The sequence below is a fragment of the Sinocyclocheilus grahami genome, unplaced genomic scaffold (genome assembly GCF_001515645.1).
Source record: "Sinocyclocheilus grahami isolate Dianchi unplaced genomic scaffold, SAMN03320097.WGS_v1.1 scaffold796.1, whole genome shotgun sequence".
NCBI classification, from domain to species: Eukaryota; Metazoa; Chordata; class Actinopteri; order Cypriniformes; family Cyprinidae; genus Sinocyclocheilus; species Sinocyclocheilus grahami.
Window position 1 is genome coordinate 160,968 of NW_015505975.1, and position 25,103 is coordinate 186,070.

General features: G+C 41.1%; 1 protein-coding gene across 5 annotated transcripts in view; it reads right to left on the reverse strand.

Annotated features, from left to right (window-relative positions):
- Positions 1-25,103, reverse strand: part of limch1b (LIM and calponin homology domains 1b) — a 282,167-nt gene that overhangs the window by 157,490 nt on the left and 99,574 nt on the right. For all 5 annotated transcript variants that reach the window (XM_016246396.1, XM_016246398.1, XM_016246395.1 and 2 more), the window contains exon 3: positions 575-644. In XM_016246396.1, coding sequence (XP_016101882.1) covers positions 575-644 — 70 coding nt within the window. The remainder of the gene's footprint in view (positions 1-574; positions 645-25,103) is intronic.

The following is a 25,103-nucleotide window of genomic DNA, read 5'->3' on the forward strand; positions in this document are numbered from 1 at the left end:
ACAGTATGTGGCACTTCTCAGATATTTACACAAAGCATTTATGTATGTACCATCAAACATTTGTGGTCAGTAAGACCTTTTACGTTTTTGAAGTTTTTTTGAAGTTTTGAAGTCTGCATTTATTTGATCTGAATACAGTAAAAGTAGCAGTATTGTAAAATATTATTACTAGCTAAACTAACTGTTTAATATAGTATAAAATGTAATTTATTCCCATGATGGCAAAGCAGCATTTTTAGTCCCCTCCATTATCCAGTCTTTAGTGTCACGTGATCCTTCAGAAACCATTTTAATATGCTGATTTGGTACTCATTTCTTATTGTTATCGATGTTGAAAACAGCTGTGCTGCTTAATAGTTTGTGGGAACCATAATACTTCTTTCAGCAAAGAAGTATTACAGTATATATAGATTTTTTTCCCTTCATTTTTGATCATACTGTTTCTTTGCCTTGTTAATTACCAGTGTGAAAAGTTAGCTTGAGAAAATTACCTTTCCAGAAGATGCTTTCCAAAGATGCTTAGACAAGAGAGGTGGGCACAGGGCTGAATGAATAGAATAGTATAAACACTTACCAGAGCAGCTACAGGAGTGGGCAGTCTATTTATCTTCTTCACGAGACCCGGTCTGATTGTGTTCAGGAGTCTGAGAGAGAGACACATCAGACATCCTGAATCAGAACCAAACCCCACAAAAAGTTATAGTCTCAATCACACATATTTGATTATTTTGCTGTTTTGTCAACACAATTTAAGCAGAGGCCAAGAAACAAATCAAGTGTCCTTCATTTCTATAGTGATACAGATCAATACATTTGAAACAATACAGATTGTTTCAAAGCAGCTTCACAGTGATAATCTTTGCAGCATTTGCTTAAAGGGACAGGGATCAATAGCATTTGCCACATCTGCCTGCATAAACAAGCAACAGAGTTGATCAGGTTACTTCACCCACCAGACAGTCTTTGAATACTGATAACATTCCAAATAGAAATTAAAAGTTCCAATCAAACTCCTTTTTTCAGGTTAGGTAAGATTTATTTAGGTCAGTGGTTCAAACCTCTCCATGAAGTACCCCCAGCACTGCACATTTTGTATGTCTCCCTATATCAGACACACCCACTTCAGGTCTTGCAGACTCCACTAATGAGCTGATGAGGTGAATCCGGTGTGATAGATGAGGGAGACATATAAAATGTGCAGGGCTGGGGGTACTCCAGGACAGGTTTGAGAACCACTGCTTTAGGGAATGTGATAGCACACTGCAGAAAGTAATAGTGCAACACTTAAAGAAGAGGCCAGCACCAAGCTGACCGTCAGCTGTCAGACTATCGCTGACCATTTGTCAGCCAAATTTTGCGGTTTGTTCTCCACCATTCCCACTAGCTGGACGCACTGGCGGCTTTTCGGACATTTGAACATGTTGAATTAGTGGCTGAGCCCGTAGGTGGAAGAGGTTTCTCTGATTGGCTGTTCAACAACAGTGCATGAGAAGAAAAACAGAGGAGATAAAAGCAAGCAAACGTCTAAGTCAAGAAGACTTAGCACACACAACACTTTATCAACACATTTGTCTGTGATGAGCGAGATTGTTGTAAAAATGCTTTGTTCACAGTATATCCACAGTCCTATATGACAGGGACACTAAATTCAATGGTATAAATCCCCTGATGCAATGTGATCCGATAGACAATAAAATGTGTCATAAAAACCACTGTCAAGTTTCAGGAAGCAGAGCAAAACAAGGGCCTGTCTATAGTAAAATATGAAAGGAAGTTAGTGAGTGTTTCATGTCGAGCTATAATTGTAGGAGAGAAAAGTGTTTGAGGATACATCTGGAAAGTCTTACAGGGATCAGACACGAGGGCTTCCGCATAACAGACCCACAGAAATCACGCTAAGGACATTAATGTAAAAGATCATACATCATGCTTTTATAATAGACTTGACCGGAGCACTTCAACTGTACCAACTGAAAACAAGCTTGGTCAGAATTAAAACCGTATGTTAGCATGTGTGTGTGTGTGTGTGTGTGTATCTGTAACAGGGCTGACAAGACGTGAGACGTGCGGATCCATAAGCAAGCTTTATTTAAAGCAGAGGAGGTCAGAAACACAGGCAGGGTCAAAACAGTGGTAAACAGGTATATGGCGGGCAAGACACAAGGGCTATCCTAGGGCTAGCGAAGGTCCATGAACGGTGAACAGAATCAAAAGGGGCAAGACTAAAGGGAGAAATCCAGGAAAACAGGCGAAGATCAAAACTGAGAAAACAGACAAGGCAAGGCAAAACTAGGCTAGGAGGCTAACGGGGCTCTGTAGAGTAGCTATCAAATGATAGGCGCTAAACAATACTCGGCAGAGGTAAGGGATCAGAGTGAGTGTTAAATAGTGAGGGAAAGTTCCTAACCGACCTCCTTGGCAGACACAAAGCACACAGAAAATTCACAAACGGCCTCCCTAGCCCTGACAGGACGAGCAGTGAGTTCGCAAACGGCCTCTATAACTGTGACAGGACGAGCAGGGAGTTCGCAAACGGCCTCTATAGCTGTGACAGGATAGACAGAGAGTTCATAGGCGGCCTCTTTGGCCGAAACAGAACAGGCTGAGGGTGGGCGGCCTCCTTGGCCGGAACAGGACAGGCAGAGAGTTCATAGGCGGCCTCATTGGCCGGAACAGGACAGGCAGAGAGTTCATAGATGGCCTCCTTGGCTGGAACAGGACAGGCAGAGAGTTCGTAGACGGCCTCCTTGACCGGAACAGGACAGGCAGAAAGTGCGTTGCTGGGCACCACCACACCGCAAGGAACTGAGGCCAGTGTCGCCATCTTGGGAGGTTCTGCAGCCTGCGCCGCCACCTCTGAAGAGACGCCTCTATAGCTGTGACAGGATAGACAGAGAGTTCATAGGCGGCCTCTTTGGCCGAAACAGAACAGGCTGAGGGTGGGCGGCCTCCTTGGCCGGAACAGGACAGGCAGAGAGTTCATAGGCGGCCTCATTGGCCGGAACAGGACAGGCAGAGAGTTCATAGACGGCCTCCTTGGCCGGAACAGGACAGGCAGGAAGTTCATAGACGGCCTCCTTCCCCATGGTGGGAAGTGCTACAGACAGAGGAAATAGTTCAGAAGCTGGAGGGCTTGAGAGCGCTGGTTTAGGGATGCCAGCTGCACGTGCCGACACCAGCGGTGGGTCCTCCACGCTGGAAGCCAGTCTGGGATACCGAAGGACTGACCTTGATACTCTGGGTGTAACAGACAGGACGTGACATGCCTCTGGATGATCGGCTGGGATGCGACATGATTCTGGATGATCAGCTGTGATGTGACGTGACTCTGGACGAACAGCTGAGACGTGACTTGACTCATGAAGATCAGCTGTGACTTGACTTGACCCATGACGATCAACTGAGACTTGACTTGATTCAGGAAGATCATCTGTGACTAGACTTGACCCATGATAATGAATTGTAACTTGACTTGACTCATGATGATCAACTGTGACTTGACTAGACTCATAAATATCAGCTGTGACTTGACTAGACTCATGATCATAAACTGTGACTTGATTTGACTCATGATGATCAGCAGTGACTTGACATGTGAAGATCAATTGTGATTTGACGGGGCGCTGTTGTGTCTGCCATTTTACGATCAGGCTCCGCTGTCGCCACCATTTTGTGAGTGTGCTCTAGTGCGGCCGCCATTACACAAGCGGACTCTGTGTCATGTTTCTCCGCAACACCCACCGTGAACACGAAGTCAACACACAGCAGAGCAAAATCCAAAAAAATGCTTAGAGAAGAACGGGGACCCTCACGGGTTAATCGTGACTTTAAAGGTTCATTTACTCCATCACAAAAAAAGTCTATTAGTACACAATCTGGCAGATCAGAATAACACGCAATATCCAGATACTCTTGAATGTAGTAATCGAGCGAGCGGGTGCCCTGCTCGAGGGCTAACAACAGCCTTGCAGTGTCCATACCTGGCCAATGTCCATATGAGAAGCTGCTGGATCCTTGTGTGGCCGAGTATTCTGTAACGGGGCTGACAAGACGTGAGACGTGCGGATCCATAAGCAAGCTTTATTTAAAGCAGAGGAGGTCAGAAACACAGGCAGGGTCGAAACAGTGGCAAACAGGTATATGACACAAGAATAATCCTAGGGCTAGCGAAGGTCCATGAACGGCGAACAGAATCAAAAGGGGCAAGACTAAAGGGAGAAATCCAGGAAAACAGGCGAAGATCAAAACTGAGAAAACAGACAAGGCAAGGCAAAACTAGGCTAGGAGGCTAACGGTGCTCTGTAGTGTAGCTATCAACTGATAAGCGCTAAAGAATACTCGGCAGAGGGAAGGGATCAGAGTGAGTGTTAAATAGTGAGGGAGTGATATGAAACAGCTGGGTGCAATCAGTGTTGGGTGCAATTAGTGAACCAGCTGTGCGATCAGTGCAATGAATGATGGGATATGTAGTCTGGGATGATATGCAACAGTGTGAGTGCGAGAGTCAATGAAAAATGGGAAGGGTGACCTCTGATGGTTAGCCGACGGAAGTTCATGGACCGGATCCGTGACAGTATGCAGGGTTCACATACTAACTTCCTGTTGTCCTGAGGAGGTTATGGGCCTCATCTATGTTTTGTCTGAACTAACCTTCAGCACATTACACACACACACACACACACACACCACAGCAATGCATCTCAATAATAACCTCTCATGAAGCGATCAAGACAAAAAACATACCCAAGTGCATATCAACTAGCCATGAGTCCAAGCAATCAACTAGTCGAGTTTTCGTTGACTAGTATACTTCCATCTATATTTCCATCTAAAACAAACCTGTATATCAGCATTACGAATTAATTTATTGGGTGACAAATTGGACAAGGTCATTCCAGGTAGAGGTCTGTGCGGGACTATTTTCTTAGTCCCGCTCCCGTAAGGTTATATTCCACACCCACCAGCTCCCGCTATATATTCACTCTTTGTTCACCCGCTGTCCGCTTAGAAGAATTTTCTTCCCGACCTGTTCCCGCTAAATTTAGATCTTGTTTCCAGAATCTCACATTTAAATTTCTGCTACTGAAAGAAAGAGAGATAGGCTAACAAATAAAAGTGTAGTCTGCACAAAATTGTGTTATTTTATTCGTCTTGTCAAGAGTATTGAATTTATTGACTTTGACTTGAATTTATATAAATTATCTTAAGACACTAAATTTGGTTAATATTTTATGCAACACAGTAGGGAAAAAAGTGTCAGAGAAAATAAAAATGTATAAAATTGAATTTCTTGTTTTTATTCATCTTGTCAATATACAATTCGTTAACATTTACAACACAATAGGAAAATTTGTCGCAGAGAGAAAAAATATATATATATAGGTTGTACAAAAATAGACTATTAGCTATTTTTATTCGTCTTGTCAAAATACTAAATTCGTTTGAAATGTTTCTGTTAACACTGTAGGAAAAGTGTTGCAGAGAAAAATAAATAAATACGATATCTGTCATTCACTATTATAGGCTAAGCAAAATATAATATCCTTCAAGGACAACGCATCCACACTTTGCTCCATACTTATTCTGCTCTGTCACTCATTGACAACCTGCCTGTTCTGTTTGAGGGCCGTATATTTACCACCGGTACAGCCTGCTCTGAGCATCGTTATGCACAGACCCCACAAATAAAATGCGTGACGCAGAAAGCATGCATGCAGCGCATGCATAACAGTGCGAGTGCAGGCTGTACCGGTGGTCAATAAGAATAAAGCGGAGATATGCTGTTCTGAATGGACATTGGGAATGGGATATTGTTAGACTGCCCGCTCCCCTTCAAATTACACCAGAGTTACCGACCGGCGACCGCTACCACGTTTTATTCGGGAGTTTAATCCCGCGGCGCAAAAAATCTGGTCGGGTCCCACGGATTCCGAACGCAGAACTCTAATTCTAGGCATAGGTTAAGTAAATGGTCGCCTAGGGTGCCACCAGCTGGGTGGAGCACCAATGAACATCCCAACTCCCACATTTTAGCAAGATTTCACCACATTTAAGCAGCTGAAAATTAGTATGACAAAATTCTACTAAAAAGCAGCTGTAGTGAGACAACAATGTAATTATACAGCACCAGTCAGTTCAGTGTTGGTTTAGTTCAGTTAAATAACTGTGTAAAATCCATAACAGGATACTGTTGTAATACTGAGAAAAAGTACACTGAAACAAATCCAATTTATGACCAGTGTGCAGATTTGGAAACTGTGTACTTAAAAACTGCAAAACATTCATTACCAAATCTAAGATATTCTAAACCACACTTTACTGGTGTTTCTATGACAGCCAATATGGACTTGCAACTATAGAAAAAAAATACATTAATCTAGATAAAATGTAAAGAAACAACTTGCATATATACATGTACGCTACTGTGTCAAAATTCTTACTGCAGCATTTGATACAGTTGATCACAATATACTTATTGCTCGTCTCAAGAATCATGTTGGTGTTCAGTGTTTAGCCCTAAAACGGTTCTCTTCTTATCTGAAGGATAGGACTTTTAAAGTCAGTTTAGGTGATTACTCTTCTTCTACTGTTCCTCTTGTCTGTGGGGTTCCTCAGGGCTCTATTCTGGGACCAATTTTATTTTCTCTGTATATGTTGCCATTGAGTTTTATTTTTGAAAAATTTGGGATTCATTATCACTTGTATGAGAATGATTCACAAATGTATTTACCTTTGAAACAGGACCATAAATGTGCTTTGCAGTCTCTGCATCAATGTCTGACAGAGGTTAAGTGCTGGTTGGCAAATAATTTTCTTCAATTGAATGAAGATAAGACAGAGATGATTTTATTTGGTAATAAGGGTTATGTTAATGATATATATGACTGCCTGGGGCAGTTTCCTGGAAAGAAACTGTCCTGTGTAAAAAACCTTGGTGTCATCTTTGACTCTGAGCTCAAATTTGACCGACAAATTAATGCTGTTGTTAAAAATAGCTTTTCACATCTAAGGTCAATATCTAAGATGAAGTCCATTCTCTCTTTTGAAGATATGGAGAAGGTTGTTCATGCTTTTGTGTCATCTCGTTTGGACTATTGTAATGTGTTGTATCTGGGTTTGAATTAGCTCTCTCTAGGGAAAAAAGTGTCAGAGAAAATAAAAATGTATAAAATTGAATTTCTTGTTTTTATTCATCTTGTCAATATACAATTCGTTAACATTTACAACACAATAGGAAAATTTGTCGCAGAGAGAAAAAATATATATATATAGGTTGTACAAAAATAGACTATTAGCTATTTTTATTCGTCTTGTCAAAATACTAAATTCGTTTGAAATGTTTCTGTTAACACTGTAGGAAAAGTGTTGCAGAGAAAAATAAATAAATACGATATCTGTCATTCACTATTATAGGCTAAGCAAAATATAATATCCTTCAAGGACAACGCATCCACACTTTGCTCCATACTTATTCTGCTCTGTCACTCATTGACAACCTGCCTGTTCTGTTTGAGGGCCGTATATTTACCACCGGTACAGCCTGCTCTGAGCATCGTTATGCACAGACCCCACAAATAAAATGCGTGACGCAGAAAGCATGCATGCAGCGCATGCATAACAGTGCGAGTGCAGGCTGTACCGGTGGTCAATAAGAATAAAGCGGAGATATGCTGTTCTGAATGGACATTGGGAATGGGATATTGTTAGACTGCCCGCTCCCCTTCAAATTACACCAGAGTTACCGACCGGCGACCGCTACCACGTTTTATTCGGGAGTTTAATCCCGCGGCGCAAAAAATCTGGTCGGGTCCCACGGATTCCGAACGCAGAACTCTAATTCTAGGCATAGGTTAAGTAAATGGTCGCCTAGGGTGCCACCAGCTGGGTGGAGCACCAATGAACATCCCAACTCCCACATTTTAGCAAGATTTCACCACATTTAAGCAGCTGAAAATTAGTATGACAAAATTCTACTAAAAAGCAGCTGTAGTGAGACAACAATGTAATTATACAGCACCAGTCAGTTCAGTGTTGGTTTAGTTCAGTTAAATAACTGTGTAAAATCCATAACAGGATACTGTTGTAATACTGAGAAAAAGTACACTGAAACAAATCCAATTTATGACCAGTGTGCAGATTTGGAAACTGTGTACTTAAAAACTGCAAAACATTCATTACCAAATCTAAGATATTCTAAACCACACTTTACTGGTGTTTCTATGACAGCCAATATGGACTTGCAACTATAGAAAAAAAATACATTAATCTAGATAAAATGTAAAGAAACAACTTGCATATATACATGTACGCTACTGTGTCAAAATTCTTACTGCAGCATTTGATACAGTTGATCACAATATACTTATTGCTCGTCTCAAGAATCATGTTGGTGTTCAGTGTTTAGCCCTAAAACGGTTCTCTTCTTATCTGAAGGATAGGACTTTTAAAGTCAGTTTAGGTGATTACTCTTCTTCTACTGTTCCTCTTGTCTGTGGGGTTCCTCAGGGCTCTATTCTGGGACCAATTTTATTTTCTCTGTATATGTTGCCATTGAGTTTTATTTTTGAAAAATTTGGGATTCATTATCACTTGTATGAGAATGATTCACAAATGTATTTACCTTTGAAACAGGACCATAAATGTGCTTTGCAGTCTCTGCATCAATGTCTGACAGAGGTTAAGTGCTGGTTGGCAAATAATTTTCTTCAATTGAATGAAGATAAGACAGAGATGATTTTATTTGGTAATAAGGGTTATGTTAATGATATATATGACTGCCTGGGGCAGTTTCCTGGAAAGAAACTGTCCTGTGTAAAAAACCTTGGTGTCATCTTTGACTCTGAGCTCAAATTTGACCGACAAATTAATGCTGTTGTTAAAAATAGCTTTTCACATCTAAGGTCAATATCTAAGATGAAGTCCATTCTCTCTTTTGAAGATATGGAGAAGGTTGTTCATGCTTTTGTGTCATCTCGTTTGGACTATTGTAATGTGTTGTATCTGGGTTTGAATTAGCTCTCTCTCTCTCTCGTTTGCAGCTTGTTCAAAACTCAGCTGCCAGATTTTAACAGGTACAAAGGGGAGAGAGCATATTACTCCTGCGTTAATCAAACTGCATTGGTTACCTGTACGATACAGAATTCATTTCAAAGCGTTGCTGTATGTTTATAAGGCTGTGCATGGTCTATCACCTGACTATGTTACGGATTTAATTAGTGTCTGTCAATCCAGCAGATCTCTGCGCTCAAATGAACAACTACTCCTAATGGTTCCGCGATCTCGTCTAAAATGTAGAGGGGATCGCGCTTTCTCTGTGGCAGCTCCTAGGCTTTGGAATGCCCTTCCTCTGTCTATTAGAACTTATCCAACTTTGGGTGTTTTTCAGAGTTCGCTTAAAACTCATTAGTTTTCTCTAGCTTTTGACAATGTTTCTTAGATGTGTATGATATTTGTTGTTACTATTATTATTATTTTTTTTTTTTACTATTATTATTTTTCATTTGTTTTTATATTATATATTTTTATCTCTTATCTTTCTCTGTACAGCACTTTGGTTCCAGTCGTGGTGTTGAAAGTGCTTTATAAATAAAGTTTGAGTTGATTTGAGTTGAGTTGATTTGATTTGATTTGGTGCTCATTTATTATCAATTGCTACTTATGCTCAATTATTAATAATGATTCTTATTATTATCGAGGTAAAAATGTTTTTATGGTTAATTACTTGTATCTGTGTGTCCCTTTGCCGGGAAAGCTTATTTTCTCCACAGCAAGGCCTTCTCTTAACAGGCTAAGATTCATCACTTGCTTTTCTGTGTAAAACAATGTGTTGCTTTTCTGTGTTAAAAAAAATGTGCTGAAAAAACTTACCTCAATAGAATTCCTCAAAAACGTCAAGTATGAAAAACTGACCCTTGACAGTTGAAACTTTAAAATATACTGAAGATGTTTGGTTGCTTTTGGCGGTGCTTACAACAATAAAACAAGGTTATGTGTGATTATTATGGAAGGAGGAGTATCTGTATTTACATGTTTGTGACGGATAATGACAACATTGTGATTACCCGATCATTATTTAGTAAGTGTTTAATGAAACAGGACAGCTTTGAAAAGCTCAGCTAAACACTCCCTAAAACTTCCAAAATAAACACTGCTTTTAACAATTAGTCTAATAGTAACCAACACTGTTAAAAACTACCCATCAAAGTTCCTTCACTATGCTCAAACAAGACTACCCGAATGAAATGAGAAGTCTCCTGCTTCCCAGACTTTACCCTGAGAAAAAGACCCCAATATTCTCACATGTAAAGTTTTACAACAGCTTTCAACAATATTTCAAACCATACTCGGATTTGTCCAGATATCAAAGACAGCAAAAATTAAGAAGATTAATATGAGCAAACATTTCTAATCACATTCTTCCAAGAACAACTCCTATGCACTCACTCATTTTATAGCTTTATATTTTATGGCCCAACTTTCTTGTTTGTTTCTATTTTACTGCTCGTAAATAATTACAGCAAAATAATATCAATTTTATTGATATTAAAAGTTAAAACTTAAAGAGATATTTAATAAATAAAAAAAGTAAATTCTGTTATCATTTACTCATCCACATGACATTCCAAACCTGTATGACTTAAAGATATTTAAGATATTTAAAAATATATAAAAAATATATATTTAAAGGGGTCTAAACAAGACTGGACCACTGACTTTCACTGAATTTTAATGTTTGGATGAACAATCTTTTTGAATAATAGTAAAATGCTCCATTAATTATGCTGAGCTATGAATGAGCAATATCTGAGCAATTAAATATTTATCTGGGTAGTGAGAATGGATTAGATCCTACACCAATACTCTAAGAAAAATGCCCAATGTACTTTGTTAATATAAATGAATTTTCTGTACTGATTTTTCACAGGTGTTTTTAAATTAAGTAAAGCCTTATGTTTAAAGTTGAAGGAAAAGTCTGTAAACTCATTTGCAAACATTCACAGTTATTGTGGAATTTATTGTGAATAATAAATTCTTTTTTTTTTTTTTTTTGACCTTGTAATGTTGAATCTAAATGTCAAAAAATGACAGACTTATTTCTGGTGACGTATACAGGACTTCTCCAATCATTTAGTCCTCTTAAACTTGCACCTGCAAGTATAACAGAGGCCAGTTATATAGAGCTGTGCAGGTAAACCTCACTTCAATGATCTCAAGAGGTGCACTAGTAAGGCTGCACAATTAATTGAAATCGAATAAAAAACGTGATAAAATCATTTGGTTTAGCGCAATTATGAAATTGCGAAGGCTGTTATGTGCAGCTTGTCAGTGAAGCATGGTTCTGTGATCAGTAGTAAAAAAAGCTGCTCCGTCTGAAAGCATTGTGAGTTTGAGTCGCTTATAACATGCATTTGAAAAAGCAACAAGACCTTTCCAAACATGAGAAGCATTTATGAACCTCTTGTCCAACAAAAGACAACATTTAATAACAAACTAATTTCATAACATCAGTTGAGTGTTTGAAATAAAATCCTTTTGTGAGATGATGTGGCTTCTACTAATACAGAATAAGGCACGCAATACATTTCATAGTATTCTATGCTGTGATAAAGGCTAGGTCAGTTAGCATTGCATTATAAATATACTTTACTATAATGAAAATACCCAAGAAGGTTTAAAGAAATACAGAGTTCTGGCATGAAACTATAGATGGTGCAGTCCGATAGGTCTAACTCAATCTGACCTAACGACATCATCACATGGCACAGCTGATTAGTTCTCTCCATATCGGTAGCCAATGAGCTCGCTGCTCAACATTCAAATATATGACTAGTGCTTGCTGTAGAAGTTTGCAATGTGCTTCAGAAACCCTCCACCTTCCCCAGCTCCACCTGTATAGATCTGCTACGAGGTGATTCATGTATACTATATGGGGGTTATTTCATGTATGTTATATTTGCAACAGCAGAATTACTTAAATGCTCACAGCAGCATGTTGTGGATGTATTGGCAGTAGCAAGTCTCAGTACTTGCTCTGCCGCAGCAGCAGCAGCGTAGCAGATCTATTCTGCCAAGACCAAATACATTAACATTGTTATGTACATTACCATGCCAATCCCTCCAAGAGTTGTCATGACAGAACTCAGATAAAACATATATTGTCATATTCGTGTGTTTATTAGTCACGCTGAATCAATGAAAGCAGTTCGGTCCTCTTTTTATTCAGCTACAGCAAAAGGAATTTCCTGGAACGACATGCATTACACCGAGTCTACACCAGATCCTAGCAACATGGCGCGACAAAATACTATAGAACCCTGTCACAGATGGACTGTGACTTTTGACTTTAATTTGGAAGGACTGCAGAAGCATGTACACACATAACAGTTTACACCATTATTCATACACACCATCTAGATGCCGGCAAATTAACATAAATTATTGTAAATGTGTGGTTACTTTCCTGTTTATGTGCTGTAATAAGTCATTTGTTGTCCTCTGATTAGTTTAATTGTTTTGCTTATATAATTATCTTTACTTTTATTGTTTGTTTTGCCTTAATGTTTAATGTTTTATGATGTAACATTTAAAGAAAGCACACCAACATCTTTTACAAATGTTAACAGTTTATTTTACATGTGAAAACAACTAAAATATACAGGTACTTGTAAAACACAACAGTACTTACATTGTGAGCCACCTTTCACCTGCCAAACCTGTATGCAGTGGAAGCTGCCATATTTAAACAGTTCCATTTTCAGTGACACCACAGAGGGATGAGATCAAGGAAACTGGAATTTCTCATGCATTTTGTTTGCGATGGTTGTGAACAATTTAGTAATCAATACAGATGTGATACATCTGTTGCATGTTAGTACCACTACCATTTGTCTGTGTTATGTATTTGTATAGCTTTACCTTGCTTTTAAATGGTTGTGCACATCCACTTGGTATGTTCTAAAGTGAGAGGAGCCTAACTCTATAAAAGGGCTCCTGGCAGTAGTGATGGGAGAAATTAATCTTTTCGAAGCTTTGAATCTATTGATCCAATTGCTTCGCCAAAATAATTTGCTGTTTCGAAGTATTCAAAACACCCCATACTAGTGACGCCTGCTGGTCAAAAGTGTGTAAATGCAACAAAAACTCAGGCTAAAACATGCATAAAAAGTAGGGCTGCACGATAAATCGCATGCGATATTTAACGTACATCTTATCAGTAAAGCCGGTTCTGTAATCAGTGGTAAATCTCCATCACCTGCGTGCTTTCACATTGAGCATGCGATTTATCGTGCAGCCCTACAGGTCTGAATAAAACACTTCATCTAATATCTAAACATCCCACAAGATTGTGTGAGTGGTGCGGACAGAGTGAAACTGTTGAAAATGTGATTATTAAATGTAGGACTTATGATGTTACAAGAAGAAATATGGAGGAGGGTAGAGAAAAAAGTGTTAACATTAAAAAAATCCAGATATAGAGCATAACATTGTCTCTGCATTGCTTCAATACTTAGAAAGTACAGGTTTAATATATAGAATATAGTATAGAATATAAAGTAGGAAAGTACAAAGATGTGAGTGTGCAAGATGTTTGTGTGTGGAACAGGTTCAATGGGACGATATTAGAGTGCAGAATTATGTTAGGTATATTAATAGAATACTGGCAGAGATGCTTTTCTTTCTATAGGCTGTATGGTGATGGAGCTGCAATCAGAGGAGGATTAGGCAGCGCTGTTTGGGCTTCTGGCTCTTTTGTGGCCGGGAAGGAGGAGGGACTCTGATAAGTAAAGTGTTTCTGATCCGAGTTACCAGCAGATAGCAGTAATGCACTGATAAGTGTGGGATGAGAATAAAAAGAAAGAAGAAGAAGAATTTTAAAGGATGTATGGAGTGTTGAAAACTGTTCACGTTGTTGTATTTTTGAGCCTGAATATTGGCATAGTCAGATTACACATGTGAACATCTTGTAAATTGTTTTGTACAGTTCTAATCAGTTATAACCCATTATAATCAGTGATGCTGTATACACTGGATGCAGTGATGCAGCGTGGTGAAAAATACCCGACAGTAAACTGTTGCCTCATTCTATTTATGACGTACTGATTCAAAGTTCAAATGATTTGCAACGGTCGTTTTGTCACGTCCAATGTAGACAGTCTCAAGCTGTTGCGGTTGGTGCGACAACTGTTACGTCTGGACACGTGTTACCTTTCTTCTGCAGGGCATATTTGGATTGAACCATGAGAGCACCCTCTGGCCTTCGGATGGAGCAGTATTTACCACTGATCACAGAACCGTGCTTCACTGATAAGCTGCGCATGAAAAAAAATCGTAGCCTTTGCCAAATCGCGATTCCAGTTTAATTTCAATTAATTTTGATTAATCATGCAGCCCTACACACTAGCAACTGACTCTAGAGGCTGTATTCTTTAGTGTATTTGTTAGCATGCTCACCTCACATGCCGGAAGCACCGGTTCAATTATATTGCTGCCGTGACCCGAATGGGAGTGAGGTTTAAGTGGGTAAGTGTAACAGAGGCCAGCTAGTAGACGTTGTGCAGGTAAAACTCATTCACCTGATTTCAAGAGGTGCACTAGCAACAGACGCTAGAGGTTGTGGTGTTTAGAGTCCTTGTTAGCATGCTTGCCTCCAACGCCAGTTCGAATCCAGTTCGGAGCAGAACGAGTTGAACCCATTTCAATTTTTCATTAGATTTAACAAATCAATTATTCATTAGATTAACAAATAATAACAGACCCCTCACCCAATAAACATACTGGGTGCCAGCAATTCTGTGAACGATCCCAGGCCCCTGGTCACTGTGGCAACCAGGACACCTCAGCCAGATCAGATAAACTTTTACGACCTAAAAGTATATAGAGAGAATTTTCCTCTCTACTCAGTTCTACTCATTCCTCATTGGCTCACTCAAATCCCAGAGGTGTGACCTTGATAGAAAATAAAGGCCTCACATCAGTGACGTCTGCGGGTCTGTTAGTTTCTGAGAAAATAAGGATGTGAGCTAGAAACTCTTCTGCAACCCTTAAGTCTGTGTCAGGCTTCGGCCTAGTCTTTCCATTCATGAAGATCCTCTGACTCAAAATGGTTCTTTCTCATCACCTAACTTCAGCCAATCAACTGGAGCCCCAGAGTGCATCAGGACTCTCTTTCAAACAGGTGAGACGTGCAAGTATAAAACTTAGTTTTATTAAATGATACATTAAGTATCATTTGCACCTTTTTTACAAAGGTGTGTTTGAACTAAGAAACGTATGTTTCCTTCAGGCTGTAGATCTGCTGAATATCAAATTGTACCATAGCTTTATGTCTTTATTTCTATTCTCTTTACTGCTTAAGCTTTAACCCCTTTTCCTATGCCAACTGTATGCATGTGTGTGTGTGTATGTTAGACTAGTTTAAGTGTTTATGTAGTTAATAAAGTCTTACTTGTATCACACTTGAGGTTGTTCATTGTTTGCTCATAACTAGAGTGCCCTAATCATGTAGATTTTTCTCTACTTGCTCTGAGTTGTATTGTACAGTAAGAAAGTTATTTTCCTTAACCAGGAAATTAACGTTCTTAGAATTGACAGACAGTTGACACTGAGATGTCAAGTAAATATTTACAGCGGATCTAAATATTTATAATTAAACATAACTACTTATAATTAACTATTCATATTTCCCCTTTGAGCTGATTCGCTACATATAATGGAGGATGCGGGCAGTGTGTGTTTGATAATCCAGGTAAGAATAGGACGTGACTTGCGATGCGCATTTGTGTCCCTATTTGCTGCCGTCTTTATATGCAGATAAAGTAGTGGCTTGAATTGGCATCTCTATTATGACTTGAAAGAGTATTAGAAAACCCTAATTTCAGTATTAAAGTGTAAGTCTGTTTTGACAAATTAAACTCAGCTCAGCGGCATACCCAAACTGTACCATAATGCATTAATCTGCTTTAGTGAAGAAATCACAAAATTGCATTATAGTTTAATCTGTTTCTGATGAATAAATCTCAGTACAGTGTTATAGAAATTTGAGTGATGCTCCTCTTTCTACAGCATAAAGCCCTTGTAAATTATAATTGGATCAATGAAATTCATCTAAACTCTCACTGCGTATATACAAGCACAGCAAACTGGTGATCAACTCTGTGTTTCACTCGCTGAGTGAAACTAAAGGTGTAATACTTCAGTATTCATGTGTGAGGCACACATAACTACACTATACACTTAAACCAGCTTCAATTTACGGTAAAACTGTTTGTTATTCTTAAAACAAGTGCATGAAACTTTTTGTTAAATTAGAGAAGCACTCACAGAAGTACTTATTTAATGCAACAAGTCTTTAAGGACTGAAAGCACCACGTTTTAAAACTGTGGGCAACTTCTTTGAAATAAGCAGCACTAAACTGCTGGAATTGCACTGGCATGCATTGGTTACCATGACAATGACTTGTCACAGAAAGTGCTAACGCCACATAGCACCTGGTGGCACCATATTTTAAACAAACCACCTTAAGCGACTAAGCTAACATGTCGTTTAATCTTAGGCTAAGCTACTGAATAGATTTAACAATTAGGGGTTAGCATCTTTTACTTCAAGCTTTTAAATATAGCATGTGTGTATGCAGTGTGAAGAAATTTCAACTTAACCTAATCCCTGGTTTCTGATTTTTCACTTTCTCTATTCTCTGTTTCCCTATCTTCAATTCTTCTGTTACACAAGTCATCTAGACAAATACTTGGGCATAACTATAGTCCTGAGCACCAAGTAATAAGCATAATCTGAATAGGAATGCTCTCCTCTTCCTTTTTCCCTCCTCTACTTCACTTCCTCAGCGATAGAACCTGTTGTGAACCATCAGTAAGTTCTGAGTGATAACTTCACAATAAGAACAGTCTTAAGTCATCAATCAGAACTCTGCTTACGCCCCTTTCAGCAAACATATGCTGACCCAAACCTATCTTAGCATTCTGCCATCCACAGCTAAGATAATAACAGAATACTTCACCAGCTAACCACACCTGGCAAAACCTAGCTGTAAAACTTAGCTCCACATTCTGTTTCATCTTGCATTAGTCTCTAGCCCTTACTCTCAACACGAGTTTGCCAAAATGTTGCAGATGCTCAGTCTAACTGTCCAGACGGCAGACTAAAAGGACTGGCCAGGTGTTCTGAGGAAAACCCTTCTACCCAGGGTTACCGACAACCTACTGCACCAGAGTTGAAAGCAACTGGACAACGGGGGAAGAGTACTACTGACTCATGACTCAAGCAAGAGACTACAAAGAGTTCACCGAGATCATCATCTCCCTGGCCAACAACCTCATGGGTCTGAAACAGGAGGTAAATGATCTCAAGCAACAGATCGCGGCAGTATCCTACAAGAACCGGAGGAAATCAATAGACTTCAAAAGGCTCTGACAGCTGCTGAACAGCGAGAGCACTTGGAAAAGGCAGCCAGAAAGGACTTGGAAAGGAAACTTTCCCACACAAAATTACTATTAAAACAGCCAATTCTGAGCACTTAGACAAATTTGCCAGAATTGAGACTCTGATCCAGCAGCTGAACAACACTCAAGACAAACTTGACATGGTCCAAAGAGAACTCAGGTACTCTTATAGGCTGCAAAAGGAACCACAGCGGGTGAGACACCCTACTCCCTCACCCTCACTCAGCAGTGCAAACTCCCTCAGGCTTGCACAAAGCTACGAAGGGGGGAGCCAGCACTTTCTGCTCAACTCAGCAGGCAGAACCATAATACCTCCAGCAACCACAGAGAGGAGGGGGTCCCTTCCAAGAATCCCTGCAGCAGTGCATGATGTGACCCCCAGAGACCTTGACAAGCTAGCCAGAAACATCCTAACATTCACATATTATGGTGGAGAACGGTGGCGTTGTTTTAAACATTATTTGTAAGCGGACTCAGTATCAGACTTGTGTGTTTGTCTCATGCGTTTTTATTAACGTCTTACACATGCATAGCAGCTTCTGATAAACTCTGATAAACTATAGCTTGAATGTGCTTTCCTACGAGCAGTAGAAAGTTTTCAGTGCTATAATGTGTTTAAATCATACGATAAGAAACTAACCTGATTTTAGCGAAGAAATCCTAATTTCTGTTGTTAGTAGAGCGTAAACCTTATCTGATGAAGAAATCTCAGATTAGCAGCCCATATAAATGGTACCAGAATAAATTAATCTGTTATTGTGCGAAGAAATCTCCACTTTCAGTTTTTAATGCATAAATCTTAAGTCTGAGGAAGAAATCTCAGATTAGTGGCATGAATTAATCTGCGTAGAGAAGAAATCCCACTGGCAGTGATATTAAAACTGGGCAACGAAGAAATCTCCCTGCAGTATATTTACTTTTATCAGAATCAGAATTAGCTTTATTCGCCAGGTGGGTGCAAACACACAAGGAATTTGTTGTGGTTTTTTTAAGGTGCTCCTGGTGCATACATACATACATACATACTGTACATACACATCTCACATGAGAACAGTAAAAAAAACATTTAAATAGTAAGACTTAACAATAAATAATAATAATGTGTATGAATCTGGAACAGTGGATTTATGTACAGATTTGTGCATTATTTACTCTATATCCAGTTGTATAAATAAAGAGAAATGCGTATGTATTTACATAATACTTGAGAAAGAGGCAATATTTAAAGATGTAGAATGAATTGCAGAAATTAATTACAGAACACAGGTAATGATTCATGTGTTATCTGTTTAAGCAGGAGATGGCATGGGGGAAAAACTGTTTTTATGCCTAGATGCTCTAGTGCACAGAGATCTGTAGCATCTGCCTGAAGGGAGAAGTGCAAACAGGTTCTGTCCGGGGTGAGAGGGGTCTTTGATGATGTTACCTGCCCGTTTCTTCACTCTGGAGTTGTACAAGTCCTGAAGGCTGGGCAGGTGCACACCAATGATCTTTTCTGCTGTCCTAACAGTCCGTTGCAGTCTTCTTAAATCTGATTTGCTGGCTGACCCAAACCAGGCAGTTATAGAAGAGCACAGAACTGACTCAATAACAGCTGAGTAAAACTGTCATCTGTGCCTGTGGCAGGTTGAACTTTTTTAGTTGACGAAGGAAGTACAACCTCTGCTGGACCTTTTTCACAATGGAGTCAATGTGAATATCCCACTTCAGGTCCTGAGAGATGGTAGTTCCCAGGAATCTGAATGACTCCACTGCAGCCACAGTGATGTCCATGATGGTGAGAAAGGGGAGAGCAGGGGGGTTTCTCCTGAAGTCCACTATCATCTCCACAGTTTTGAGTGGGTTCAGCTCCAAGCTGTTGTGACTGCACCAGACAGCCAGCTGTCAACCTCTTGCCTGTAAGCAGACTCGTCGCCGTCCTGAATGAGACCAATGACTGTGGTGTCGTCTGCAAACTTCAGGAGCTTGACAGAGGGGTCTTTAGACGTGCAGTCATTTGTGTAGAAGGAGAAGAGCAATGGGGAGAGAACGCAGCCCTGAGGAGCTCCAGTGCTGATGGTGCAGGGGTGTTGGATGTGAGTTTTCCCAGCCTCACTAGCTGCTGCCTGTCTGTGAGAAAGCTGGTAATCCACTGCTAGATAGAGCTAGGAACAGAGAGCTGGGTTAGTTTGGTCTGGAGGAGTGTTGCGATAATGGTGTTGAAAGCGGAGCTAAAGTCCACAAACAAGATCCTTGCATAAGTCCCTGGTTTGTCTAGATGTTGCAGGATGTAGTGCAGTCCCATATTAACTGCAAGCAATCTGAAGGGGATCCAGCAAGGGTCCAGTAATGTCCTTCAAGTAGGCCAACACCAGTCTCTCAAATGACTTCATGACCACAGATGTTAAAGCAACAGGTCTGTAGTTATTAAGTCCTGTGATTTTTGGTTTCTTGGGTACAGGGATGATGGTGGAACATTTGAAGCAGGGGGACTATACACAGCTCCAGGGATCTGTTGAAGTTCAATGTCAAGATGGATGATAGCTGGACAGCACAGGCTTTGAGGCAGTCTGGAGAGACACCCTCTGGGCCTTTGGCTTTCCTTATCTTCTGCTTTCTGAAGACTTTGCATACATCGTCTTCACAGATCTTGAGTGTAGGATGAGAAACAGTAGGGGGGAGGGAGGGGGAGGGTGTTGATGGCTGTGCTGTGAGATGGTCAGAGTGGGTGTGGGGTGTCAGACCAGGCTTTTGCTTTTCAAACCTGCAGTAGAACTCGTTCAGGTCTTCAGCCAGTTGTTGACTGGCCTCAGTGCTGGGGGATGGGGTCTTGTAGCTGGTGATGGCTTTCAGGCCATTCCACACTGATGTAGAGTCATTACTTGAAAGTTGTTTTTTTTTAGCTTTTCAGAGTAGTTTAACTTTGTCACTCTTATCTCCTTATTCAGTGTGTATTTGGCTTGTTTGTACAAGGCTTTGTCCCCACTCCTGTAGGCGTCCTCTTTGGCCTGACGAAGCTGTTTGAGTTTTGCACTGAACCAAGGTTTGTCATTGTTAAATGTTAAATAAGTCCTGGTGGGAACACACATGTCCTCACAGAAACTGATGTAGGACGTCACGGTGTCAGTGACCTCACCCAGATCAGTAGCTGCAGCCTCAAAAACACTCCAGTCAGTGAGGTCGAAGCAGGCTTGTAAACCCTGCTCTGCTTCAACAGTCCATCTCTTTACAGTTCTAACTACAGGTTTATCAGATTTGAGTTTCTGCCTGTAGACTGGTAGACGATGAACCAAACACTGATCAGAGATTCCCAGAGCTGCTCGGGGGACAGAGTGGTATGCATCCTTAAAAACAGTATAGCAATGGTCCAGTATATTGCTGTCTCTGGTGGGGCATGTCATGTGCTGTCTATATTTAGGCAGTTCACGTGTGAGATTAGCTTTACTAAAATCACCGAGAACGATAATGAAAGAGTCCGGATAACGCTGCTCTGTGTGTATGATCTGATCGGCCAACAGTTCTAGTGCCACGCTCACACGCGCGTCAGGAGGAATGTACACACTCATCAGAATAAACAAGGAAAACTCCTGCAGTGAATAAAAAGGCTTACATTTAATAAAAATAGCTTCCAAATTTGGGAAGCACATCTTTTTTAAAACGGTCACGTCTGTACACCAGCCTTCATTGATATAAAAGCATAATCCACCACCTCTCGTTTTCCCCGATGACTCAGTGACGCGGTCCGCTCTGAACAGCTGGAAGCCCGTTAGGTGTAATGTGCTGTCCGGGATGGCTCCATTCAGCCAGGTTTCCATGAAGCAAAGCTCAGCAGTTTAAAAAGTCCTTGTTTGTGCAGGTGAGGAGTCGTAGTTCATCTGATTTATTTGCCAAGGATCGTAGATTTGCCTGATGAATGCTCGGCAGCGGAGTCCTAAAACCATGCTGTCAGAATTTCACGTGCGTGCCGAGACGCTTCCCTTGCTTGCGTCGCCTGGAGCACTTGTACCAGCACTTGCTCCTCCGACTAAAATGTCCAGTAAAACACCTGAATGCTCATATGTCGGCAGAAAGTTATTTGGTGTGCTATTTCTGATGTCCAGAAGTTCGTTTCTAGTAAAGCTGATCGGGAAAAAGTTGCATAAGACAGGACAAACAAACAAAAAAAGTACAAGTACCAAGGAGCGACAAATCAGGCTGCCATCTTCGTATTTAATTAGTATCTCCCTAAATTAAGGCCTTCTTGTACCTATCGCGTATCATTGTAGTTATTAAGGTGATGCAATTTAATAACGAATTAATTGTGTAATTCTAGCCTAGCTAACTAGTAATTTGCCATTGTCTGTGAAGTAAATGTGCTGTGAATGTGAATGAAGTTGTATGCAACACGTCATAACTGACTGGGCTTAAGTTTTACTTTTACCTTATTTTAGTTTGTTTGACCATCACCATCTTCCCTCCCGGTATAGGATTATAGCAGTTCTAGCAACTGTTGTATCCTTAATGAGCCATACAGGTTATTAGTAGCCCTAATTCCTGTCTCTGCTATACCCCTCCTTACTCCTCAGCACCAAGCCTATTACATAAGGTACAGTTACCATTCATTATGCTACAGGCCCCTGAGAAGACTAGAAACACTTCCTATTATTTCTGTTTATATACCTTGAGGTGTTTGATGTGTCCCTGCTAGCTTAGCTAACAGTCTCCCTAGGTGTATGACCCTGCTGCAGCATTCCTTTGAACAAGTGACAACTGCTTAGTCATATCTCCTAGCTTAAAGTAAATAAGGAAAGCCCTTCCTTCTCCCTCTGTCTCTTTCTGATTTTTTTCCAGTTTTGTTTTATCTGATACCTTCATAGTGACCAAACCTGTGAACCATCAGTGCTTTGAGTAATAGTTTGACCACATGTATAGCCCGGTCATTAGCTGACCCCTGCTTACAGCCCCATCAACAAAGTTACTCAAACTCTCTCTTTGTGTTCACGAACACAAAAATATAGCACCCTACCTCACTAGCTGCCCCTCACCAGCTATTCACACCTTACATGGCCTACACAGCCGTTCCCCATACAGATAGCTTAACACCTCTGTACGTACTTGCATTTGCTTTCTGCCTCTCTCTCTCTCTCTCTCTGGTGTTCCCACAAGTGTGCCAGTATATCGTAGACATTCGATAGACATCCAGCCCTGACAACTCACCAGGACCACCTGGAAACCCAGCAGAGCACTGTGATGGACATCCTTCAGGCCAAAGCAGCCAATGACCTGCAACGGCAGAGAAAGGAACAGCGAGACTGTGACACAAGTAGACACCTGACACCCAGCTTGAACCACCAGGATCTGACCAGAATCATCTTCTCCTTGGCCCACACCCTCAAGGGTCTCAGACAGGAGGTAAATGAACTGAACCTGCAAGTCACAGAGTTCTACAGGGAACTGACACCTGCTCAATGAGAGAAAGCACAGAACGGATGCAAAGAACCTTACAGAATGGCGCAACAGAAGGAAATCACCAGTCTTCAGGAGGCTCTAACAGCTGCTGGACACCAAGCGCAGCTGGAAAAAGCCACCAGACAGGCTTGGAAAGAGAACAGTTTCACAAAAAGTCCCTGTTAAAAACAGTGTATGTGGAACTTAATGACAGAGACACTAGAGCTAAGGCCTTAGAAGACCATCAGCATGCAGCCAGAGCAGACGTCCAAACCCTGACTAAGCAATTCGGCAACATTAAAGAGGAGCTTTACATGGTCCAGAAAGAACTGAAACAGTCCTACAGACTGTGCATGGACTCAAGTAAAATATACTCTGCTGCACGTCACACTGCCAGCAGTGCAAACCCCCTCACCCCTGTACACAGATACAAAGGGGAGAGTCAAAGCCTTCTGCTTGACATTTCACAAGCCAACTTCCTAAAAACCTCTGCAGCTGCAGAAGGAAAAGGATTAATTCAGGCAAGCCCTGGAACAGCACACGGAGTGACACTCAAAGACCTCAACCAAATGGCCAGTAACATCCGTGCATTCACACCAGAACTCGCAGGAGACCACTAAGTCCATGAATACGTGCGAGATACTTACTTTCACCTGCAGTCATGGACCAGTGTGAACCACCAAGATATTTGCTCTGGATCACCTCTAGCCCAGAGGTGCAACGCTTCCTGGCTCAACAGCCAGGACACATCCAATTGATCAGTTCATCAGTAATGTTCAGGAAATAATAGATATGGAATGGATGTTTGAACTTATTTGCATGTTTTTTGTTGTCTTTTTATCCTCATTCCAAATGATCAGGAAAAGAGGAAATCAACAGTAAAACAGGAGAAAGTAGTAAATTATTACTATATTACTGTGCCATAGTAAAATGCATGTGCCTATTTTTTGATCAGTTGACCAGCTATCTTCCCAATCAGGTATCTAGGTGACACAGTTTATAGTTCTTGAGAGCATGGTACCTCTCATTGCATGGCACAGCGCACAGACCTACCCCACACTGACTGCATCGTGTACCGCGGCCACTCCCACCTCTTTGTGGTACTGGATCCAGAGCCGCTCTGACTGTCTCAGGGAATAAGAACTCGAAATCCAGTTGCAAGTGAAGTGCAGTTTATTTGCAACAAACAGTAAACAAAGCAAGATGAATGGTCAGATGTAAACATGCAGATGAGCAGGTCTCAGAGGCATGGAGACTGCAAGGCACTGACCCGATCCAACACAGACAGAGAAATCCAGTAACAGCTCAGTAGTATCCACAATGGTAGGTAATCCGAGGCAGGAAGCAACCAGGAAACACAGACGCTGGAGAGAACGACAGGCATGAGCAATACAACGATCTGACAACATGCACAACAAACGTGAGACAGATAAAGGCAGGAGAAAATGCACTACAGGTGCAGCCACGCTGATTAGCTCGTCAGCATCGTGGTTGCCGGAGCAACGCTGACAAGCAATCAGACAGGTGACAAGACGCAGGAATGAACACACAGATCCATGAACCGTGACAGTACCCCTCCCCCTAGGAGCGCCTCCTGGCGCTTCCAGGGGAACTTATCTGGCAATTGTAATCATCGATAAGTGAATGATCCAATATGTCCCTAGCAGGAACCCAACTCTTCTCCTCCGGACCATAACCTTCCCAGTCCACCAGGTACTGAAATCCGCGTCCCCTCTGCCTCGAGTCCAGAATACGTTTAACCGAATAAGCAAGTTCCCCATCTACGAGTCGTGGTGGTGGGGATAGGCGGATTAATTGGTAGAATGAAAAACTGGCTTTAATTTGGAAACATGGAAGACGAAATTAATTCTCCTGTACGCTGGAGGAAGTTTGAGGCAGACTGCCACCGGGCTGACAGTAAACGGGCCAATGAATTTAGGAGCAAGCTTATTACAGATGATACGGAGAGGAATATACTTGGATGAAAGCCACACTTTTGACCAACGACGTAGACGGGAGGCTTTGACCGGTGGCGATCGGCCTGGGCCTTGGTGCGTGACCCCACTCGGAGGATGGCTTCTCTAGCCCTCCTCCAGGTGCTCTGGACAAAGGCGTGGGCAGAGGGGACTGCGACTTTGGATTCCATACTCTGAAATATAGGTGGTTGGTAACGTAAGCTACACTCAAATGGATATAGGCCCGTAGATGATACTGGTAAAGAATTGTGTGCATACTCCACC